Here is a 9,601-nt window from a genome sequence, read left to right as displayed (position 1 = left end):
CATCTGGAAGTTAATTACTAGATTACAAACCAGCATTTTCCATAGGAGTCTTTGTTCATATCAAGCTTTGATAGGATTCCTGTATCACAGTTAATGCACTGTAATGATAGTGAACTACCAGCCTCTTATGAGTCACACTGCCGTAGTTATCTGTCTTACTGTAGCCAAGTCCCTGTGCTGGGTTTGTGACACTTGATCTTCTTTTCCAATAAGCCTCTATGCTGTGTCCATTCTGAGTCTGTAATTGTTTGTGTATTGGTGGCAGAATAATGACAGTTTTGCATATGTCGCTGCCATGGAAATGCCAGCATCCCCAACCAAGTTGCTTTTGACCTTCTTCAGAACCAATCAAGCTCTCCCACTCCTCAGATTGAGCTCTCCCACTCTTCAGATTGAGCTCTCCCACTCCTCCAGATTAAGCTCTCCATTCCTGCATATTGAGCTCTCCCACTCCTCCAGACCAGCTCTCCCCACTCCTCCAGATTGAGCTCTCTCACTCCTCCAGATTGAGCTCTCCCACTCCTGCAGATTAAGCTCTCCCACTCCTCAGATTGAGCTCCTCCCTCAGATTGAGCTCTCCCACTCCTCCAGATTGAGCTCTCCCACTCCTCCAGATTGAGCTCTCCCACTCCTCCAGATTGAGCTCTCCCACTCCTCCAGATTGAGCTCTCTCCTCCTCCAGATTGAGCTCCTCCCAGATTGAGCTCTCTCAGATTGAGCTCCTCCCACTCCTCCAGATTGAGCTCTCCCACTCCTCCAGATTGAGCTCTCACTCCTCCAGATTGAGCTCTCCCACTCCTGCAGATTGAGCTCTCTCACTCCTCCAGATTGAGCTCTCTCACTCCTGCAGATTGAGCTCTCTCACTCCTCCAGATTGAGCTCTCCCACTCCTCCAGATTGAGCTCTCTCACTCCTCCAGATTGAGCTCTCTCCTCCTCAGATTGAGCTCTCCCACTCCTGCAGATTGAGCTCTCCCATCCTCAGATTGAGCTCTCACTCCTCCAGATTGAGCTCCTCTCCTCCCTCAGATTGAGCTCTCCCACTCCTGCAGATTGAGCTCTCCCACTCCTCCAGATTGAGCTCCCCACTCCTGCATATTGAGCTCTTCCACTCCTCCAGATTGATAGCAAAGAGTCCGGGGAGCCAAGTCCACCTTTCAGAACCCAGAACAAGTTGTCTCCATTGGTTATAACCTGCTGCTTTGTTGTCTTCTGAACAGTTCCAACCCCTTAAAGCCTGCAGTAGAGCGAATGCCTGAGCCTTAGATTTCATATCTAAATATATAGCTCTGGCTGATGCATTATCATGTGGTTAGAATACATTATCGTGTAGTTATCATGTTGGTCCCGTGTGGCTCAAGTTGGTGAGTGCATGGCGCTGGCAATTCCAGGTTATGTGGGTTTGATTGTGGGAACAGTATGGGACAAAAACTATGAAAATGTATTCACTTAAGTTGCTCTGGAGAAGAACGTCTGCTAAACAACTAAAATGTAAATGTAAATAATGCATTATCATGCGGTTATAATACATTATCGTTTGGTTATAATGCGTTGTCAGACTTGACATAGGCATGTATGAACCCCTATAATGTATTATAACTATGTCATAATGATCTGACTAAATAACAGCCATTTTTGAGTCTGTGATTTTGAATCTCTCTCTCTCTCTCTCTCTCTCTCTCTCTCTCTCTCTCTCTCTCTCTCTCTCTCTCTCTCTCTCTCTCTCTCTCTCTCTCTCTCTCTCTCTCTCTCTCTCTCTCTCTCTCTCTGTCTCTCGTTCCATTCCTGTGCAATCAAGACTTTAGAAAGTAGAGTGGCATATCGAGGTGTGGAGAATAACATCAGAGCCAGGCTTTACGCAGTGAAGAGTGGGTGGTCCTGGTTCATTCATTTCATCGATTCTTTGGGGCAACGACCTTGAATATGTGGACATCTATAAGTACCTAGGTGTCTGGCTAGACTGCAAACTCTCCTTCAGACTCATATCAAACATCTCAATCGAAAATCAAATCAGAAAGTCGGCTTTCTATTCCGCAACAAAGCCTCCTTCACTCACGCCGCCAAGCTTGCCTAGTAAAACTGACTATCCTACCGATCCTCGACTTGACGATGTCATCACAAAATGGCTTCCAACACTCTACTCAACAGCAAACTGGATGCAGTCTATCACAGTGCCATCCGTTTGTCACTAAAGCACCTTATACCACCCACCACTGCGACTTGTATGCTCTGGTCATTTGGCCCTCGCTACATATTCGTTGCAGACCCACTGGCTCAGGTCATCTACAAGTCCATGCTAGGTAAAGCTCCGCCTTATCTCAGTTCACTGGTCACGATGGCAACACCCATCCGTAGCACGCGCTCCAGCAGGGCTATCTCACTGATCATCCTAAAGCCAACACCTCATTTGGCCGCCTTTCGTTCAGTACTCTGCCTGCTTGTGACTGGAGCAGACTGCAAAAATTGCTGAAGCTGGAGACTTTTATCTCCCTCACCAACTTCAAACATCAGCTATCTGAGCAGCTAACCGATCACTGCAGCTGTACATAGTCTATTGGTAAATAGCCCACCCATTTCACCTACCTCATCCCCATACTGTTTTTATTTATTTACTTTTCTGCTCTTTTGCACAATATCTCTACCTGCACATGACCATCTGATCATTTATCACTCCAGTGTTAATCTGCAAAATTAAATTATTATGCCTACCTCCTCATGCCTTTTGCACACATTGTATATAGACTCCCCCTTTTTCTACTGTGTTATTGACTTGTTAATTGTTTACTCCATGTGTAACTCTGTGTTGTCTGCTCACACTGCTATGCTTTATCTTGGCCAGGTCGCAGTTGCAAATGAGAACTTGTTCTCAACTAGCCTACCTGGTTAAATAAAGGTGAAATAAAATAAATAAAAAATACAGCGTGGAGAATTGATAAGATGTGTTTATTACTGCACCCCTCATAATAAAGATGAAGAAAGCTATTGATTTGATCTATTCTCGTCCTCTTCTTTTCCCCTTGTGATCGACAGCCCATGTTGTTAGCCTGCTCAGTTATTGCACATCAGTAGCTAGCTCATCACAGCGTTTGTTTATGTGGTGAAAACAAAATGGCCGCCCTCACGTCTTTCCCCAGGGACTGACTGCTTTACCTTGCCTGGGGGACAGGTGAAGGCAATGACTTAATATAGCAGGATTCGTCTGAAAAATGTCTGAAAAAGGTCCATATATTGAGCTAGTTTCCTTTAATGTTAGCCTGGGAACGCTCTGTAAAGACGACTTGCATCAGAGGCAATTTTATCCTTACAATTTCAGTCATATCCCAAGGTTGCTGTCCCTTTGAAGGAGGAGGTTGATGGTGGCAAATTAGTCGACTTTTGGTGCTGCCTGCGACAGAGCTGTGTACGGAATGGCTTTCTGGAACAACACACACCATTCCACAGTAGCTGAAACACACACACACCCACACACACACACACACACACACACACACACACACACACACACACACACACACACACACACACACACACACACACACACACACACACACACACACACACACACACACACACACACACACACACACACACACACACACCTGACATTAATTCAGATGGACAGCCAGTCCGTCAGCATGTCTACACAGACCCTCAGCTCTGTTGAACAAAGAAAGCTGTTTGACCCATATAATGTAGCCTGTTTGACCCATACAATGTAGCCTGTTTGACCCATACAATGTAGCCTATTTGACCCATACAATGTAGCCAATTTGACCCATACATTGTAGCCTATTTGACCCATACAATGTAGCCTGTTTGACCCATACAATGTAGCTACTACTTCTTCCGACTAAGGTGATGAAAAGTGGCCCTTAAAGTCATTCTTCATCCTCAGCAACAGGCATGTCTGTCAGTAAGTGGTTGTTATGTTGCCCTGCTGTGAAGTGTCTCCAGCCCCGCCCACGGTGCTCTCAGCTTTGTCATCAGTTGGTATGTCAGAGAAACAGAGACCCACTGCTGCTCTGACTCTTGAGTTCCCCAGGGCTTGATGAAAAGAGGCTGTTGTTGCGTAAACATCACCACATATAACAACACCCTGAACACACAGGTTCCTCGGCAGTAGTAACACAATCCAGTTCCAAATGAATTAGACATGTTACATGTTTTGTTGTTGAGTGAAAGTGGGTTAAACGTGTGTAGATGAGTTATCAGAGAATTTCAATGTCAAATGCCCAGTTTGAAGAGAAAGAAGAATGTTAAAGGAGAGTCCTGTATTCAGCCACCTCTCAGTGAAGACTGAGGCTGGGGATCCATTTCACTCATAAGGCCAAACATGACAGCTGAGCTGAAGAACATTCTGGTCCCTGCCAGACAGACATGGGCCCATCTGTGAGCTGAGAATAGACACAGTCTAGCTGGTGTCATCATAACAGTGAACCGCCTGGCTCAGGGAGAGATTCCAGCACACACACACGCACGCACGCGCACACGCACACGCACGCGCATGCACACACACACACACGCAAGCACACACGCACACACGCACGTGCACGCACGCACACACACACACACGCACGCACACACACACACACACCCCGAGCACACACACGCACACACGTGCACGCACACATGCACACACACGCACGCACACGCGCACACGCACACACACACGCGCGCACACATGGACGTGCGGACAGAGATCGCTTGCACACACACACACATTGAGTGTATGTTCTGAGCATACTGTAACCTACAGTCTGTCAGTCTTAGTTCTGAAGTGTGTGTGACATTAGGGCTGTTAGATATAGAATTAGTCTAGCCTCACAAACCTTACTAAACACCCTCAGTGATTGGCCTTCTGTGGTCAAAGTCAGACCCTCAAATGGTGGTTGAATCAGACCAACTGATTTCCAATGGTGTGGAAAACAAGTGACTTCAGTCTGTAAAGAGAGAGGCTTGTCTGTCCACTCAGTGATCACTGTAGTGGTCAAAGACAAGGTCACTGGCGATCACAGAAACGTTGACAGAATGTTTATATCTCCGTTTGGAGTGGCATCTTTTGGGGAACTGAGAGAAGATTAGGCAGAGGGAATAAAGGGAGGTGTGTGTGTGTGTGTGTGTGTGTGTGTGTGTGTGTGTGTGTGTGTGTGTGTGTGTGTGTGTGTGTGTGTGTGTGTGTTTGTGTTGTGTGTGGGCGTCGACACATCTACGCCCTTTTTCCTTTCCCAAATTGAGTGTTGAAAATTTGATCAGGATGTTAATGCATTAAAAAGTGTTTGGGCACTCACTGTACACCCAAAGCACTCTGGTGTAGGGGTGATGCTTCCATTTGGGCTCTGAATGAGGAGGGCGGGGTTGTGTTTATCTCTGTCTTCTCTTACTTTCTTTCCTCCTCTGTCTGTCTTTTTCTCCTGTCTGTCACTGTCTGTCTGTCTGTCTGCTGTCTGTCTGTCTGTCTGTCTGTCTGTCTGTCTGTCCTGTCACTGTCTGTCTGTCTGTCTGTCATCTGTCTGTCCTGTCCTGTCTGTCTGTCTGTCACTGTCTGTCTGTCTGTCTGTGTCTGTCTATGTCTCTCTCTCTCTCTCTCTCTTCTCTCTCTCTCTCCTCTCTCTCTCTCTCTCTCTCTCTCTCTCTCCTCTCTATCTATCTATCTATCTATCTATCTATCTATCTATCTATCTATCTATCTATCTATCTATCTATCTATCTATCTATCTATGTATGTATTTTAGTTACAGGTTACTGTCCCAGTGACTCACCAAGACTTCTAGTCTGGTTCAACCAGACAGAACAATGCACTCTCCATTGCGGACAAAGGTTACGACTGGTTAACCAGACTACCCACTCACTACCTGCAACTTTGCTTTTGTCTCCAAGACAACGGCATTGTCATCACCAGTAGCGTGACGTACAATACAGGCTATTCAAAAGTGTCGGGTGTCATTCATAATGGAAGAAACGTAGGTGCTTATTAAACCTGAGTGGATGTGGTTGAACAATACCCACTATCACCAATATACTTTATGTATCCTTAGAAATGTCAGAACAATAGCATAACATGCATGGGAAATAATTGCCCTTGCAGGTCCCCTCTCTGTGTCTCATCCTTGTACTTTGAACATTTTAATATCCAGTCTGAGCAGAATAATGAATAACAATTATTGTTCTGAATGCCAAAGTAATCTCTCAGAGGAGGGGGCATCTAATAAGTGGAGGGATCAGATGAGTGTTTTTCAGATCTCCTCGTGTCGCAGGATGATGACATGACTCACCACTAGATGGCAGCATTGTAACATCAGTTTAGCGCCTGGCTTCACATTGTTCAAGTAAGAACACAGACAATATGAGGAGGGGATGTGTGGCTTTTTCATAATCAGCATGTCCGATGAACACTGGTTTGGTGTACTCTTCCTCTTGGTTGTGAGTCAAGTTGTCCATTGACAATAACACACAGTGCTTCAGTTCAGTGTCTATAATTTTTCTTTCTCTCTCTCTCTCTCTCTCTCTCTCTCTCTCTCTCTCTCTCTCTCTCTCCTCTCTCTCTCTCTCTCTCTCTGTCTCTCTCTCTCTCTCTCTCAACTCTCTCGCTCTCTCAGTTAAATTCAATTCAATTCAAGGGCTTTATTGGTATGGGAAACACGTGTTAACATTGCCAAAGCAAAGTGAAATAGATAAAAAACAAAGTGAAATATACAATACAAAATGAACAGTAAACATCTCTCTCTTCTTTCTCTCTCCTCCTCTCTCTTCTTTCTCTCTATCTAGTCCAGTGTGTTTCGGTACATCTTCTTTTTGTCTTCCTCTCCATCCCAGCATTGGCACAACAATCTGCACACAACAGACTTAGAGCTGCGGTGCCAGTTGAGGAGCCCCCAATTCAGCGCCTAATGGTTGATCTTTCTGCAAGAGGGACTGTTTAGCTTCCTAATTAGAAAGCAAATGCTAAGCACCGCCCTGGGTCCCTGAGTGGACTTAACAAACAGGCACCTCATTAAAAACAGGGGTTGGCTTTTAATTGTGTGGGGGCCATCAACCTCCCTCTCTCCTCGCTCCCCCGGGGATGCGCCAATCATGAGAGAGAGGAGGGAAGGGAGGGGAGAGAGAGAGAGAGCAAGCGAGAAATGTGAGGGGAGGAGGAGAAGAGAAAGGAAGGGAAGGGACAGAGTGTTCCCACACAACAAAAAATCATAAAAAGGGGACTCAGAGGAAGAGGAGGGAGAGATGGGGTGGAGGGAGTGTGGAGACCATGAGTGGAGAATACAACTCCACTGGGCCACCATTGCTGTACCACATCCACAGCATCCAGCCATGCTTTTACAGTCACAATGAAAATATTCCCATTGATTTTGATCAGGAAGCTCCGACATTGCACACCGAGAGCAGAATGATGCTGATGGTAGTGGGAGCCTCTGACCTCACCTCCCAGAGAGTTTCACAGTGGTAGTTGAGCCTCTGACCAGACCTCCCAGAGAGACTTTCACAGAGACTTTCCCAGAGAGACTTTCAGTGTTAGTGGAGCCTCTGACCTGACCTCCCAGAGACTTTCACAGTGGTAGTTGAGCCTCTGACCTGACCTCCCAGAGGGAGCTTTCACAGAGACTTTCCCAGAGAGACTTTCCAGTGTTAGTGGAGCCTCTGACCTGACCTCCCAGAGAGACTTTCACAGTGTTAGTGGAGCCTCTGACCTGACCTCCCAGAGACTTTCACAGTGTTAGTGGAGCCTCTGACCTGACCTCCCAGAGACTTTCACAGTGTTAGTGGAGCCTCTGACCTGACCTCCCAGAGAGACTTTCACAGTGTTAGTGGAGCCTCTGACCAGACCTCCCAGAGAGAGACTTTCAGTGTTAGTGGAGCCTCTGACCTGACCTCCCAGAAGACTTTCACAGTGTTAGTGGAGCCTCTGACCAGACCTCCCAGAGAGACTTTCACAGTGTTAGTGGAGCCTCTGACCTGACCTTTCAGAGACTTTCAGTGTTAGTGGAGCCTCTGACCAGACCTCCCAGAGACTTTCACAGTGTTAGTGGAGCCTCTGACCTGACCTCCCAGAGACTTTCAGTGTTAGTGGAGCCTCTGACCTGACCTCCCAGAGACTTTCACAGTGTTAGTGAGCCTCTGACCGGACCTCCCAGAGACTTTCACAGTGTTAGTGGAGCCTCTGACCTGACCTCCCAGAGAGACTTTCACAGTGGTAGTGGAGCCTCTGACCAGACCTCCCAGAGAGACCTTCAGTGTTAGTGGAGCCTCTGACCTCCCAGAGAGACTTTCAGTGTTAGTGGAGCCTCTGACCTCCCAGAGAGACTTTCAGTGTTAGTGGAGCCTCTGACCTCACCTCCCAGAGAGACTTACTGGTGTTAGTGGAGCCTCTGACCTGACCTCCCAGAGACTTTTCACAGTGTTAGTGGAGCCTCTGACCTGACCTCCCAGAGAGACTCACAGTGGTAGTGGGCCTCGACCAGTATCAAAGACTTTCACAGTGTTAGTGGAGCCTCTGACCTGACCTCCCAGAGACTTTCACAGTGGTAGTGGAGCCTCTGACCAGACCTCCCAGAGAGACTTCAGTGTTAGTGGAGCCTCTGACCTCACAGAGACTTTCAGTGTTGAGTGGAGCCTCTGACCTCCCAGAGAGACCTTCAGTGTTAGTGGAGCCTCTGACCTCCCAGAGAGACTTTCAGTGTTAGTGGAGCCTCTGACCTCCCAGAGAGACTTTCAGTGTTAGTGGAGCCTCTGACCTCACCTCCCAGAGAGACTTTCAGTGTTAGTGGAGCCTCTGACCTGACCTCCCAGAGAGACTTTCACAGTGTTAGTGGAGCCTCTGACCTGACCTCCCAGAGAGACTTTCACAGTGTTAGTGGAGCCTCTGACCAGACCTCCCAGAAAGACTTTCACAGTGTTAGTGGAGCCTCTGACCTGACCTCCCAGAGAGACTTTCACAGTGGTAGTGGAGCCTCTGACCTGACCTCCCAGAGAGACTTTCACAGTGTTAGTGGAGCCTCTGACCTGACCTCCCAGAGAGACTTTCACAGTGTTAGTGGAGCCTCTGACCTGACCTCCCAGAGAGACTTTCACAGTGTTAGTGGAGCCTCTGACCAGACCTCCCAGAGAGACTTTCACAGTGTTAGTGGAGCCTCTGACCTGACCTCCCAGAGAGACTTTCACAGTGTTAGTGGAGCCTCTGACCAGACCTCCCAGAGAGACTTTCCAGTGTTAGTGGAGCCTCTGACCTGACCTCCCAGAGAGACTTTCACAGTGGTAGTGGAGCCTCTGACCAGACCTCCCAGAGAGACTTTCACAGTGTTAGTGGAGCCTCTGACCAGACCTCCCAGAGAGACTTTCACAGTGTTAGTGGAGCCTCTGACCTGACCTCCCAGAGAGACTTTCACAGTGTTAGTGGAGCCTCTGACCAGACCTCCCAGAGAGACTTTCAGTGTTAGTGGAGCCTCTGACCTGACCTCCCAGAGAGACTTTCACAGTGTTAGTGGAGCCTCTGACCTGACCTCCCAGAGAGACTTTCACAGTGTTAGTGGAGCCTCTGACCTGACCTCCCAGAGAGACTTTCACAGTGTTAGTGGACCCTCTGACCTGACCTCCCAGAGAGACTTTCA

At 47.6% G+C, this 9,601-nt stretch overlaps 1 protein-coding gene across 1 annotated transcript in view; it reads left to right on the top strand.

Moving 5' to 3' along the window:
- Positions 1 to 4,332: 4,332 nt before the first annotated feature.
- Positions 4,333 to 9,601, top strand: part of LOC124018693 (early nodulin-75-like) — a 7,292-nt gene continuing 2,023 nt past the window's right edge. Inside the window, exon 1 of the mRNA XM_046334045.1 lies at positions 4,333 to 4,388. Within this exon, the coding sequence (XP_046190001.1) occupies positions 4,333 to 4,388 (56 nt within the window). The remainder of the gene's footprint in view (positions 4,389 to 9,601) is intronic.

This window comes from Oncorhynchus gorbuscha, unplaced genomic scaffold (genome assembly GCF_021184085.1).
Source record: "Oncorhynchus gorbuscha isolate QuinsamMale2020 ecotype Even-year unplaced genomic scaffold, OgorEven_v1.0 Un_scaffold_563, whole genome shotgun sequence".
NCBI classification, from domain to species: Eukaryota; Metazoa; Chordata; class Actinopteri; order Salmoniformes; family Salmonidae; genus Oncorhynchus; species Oncorhynchus gorbuscha.
Note: the sequence above shows the minus strand (reverse complement) of the source record. Positions and strands in the feature narration are given on the sequence as shown.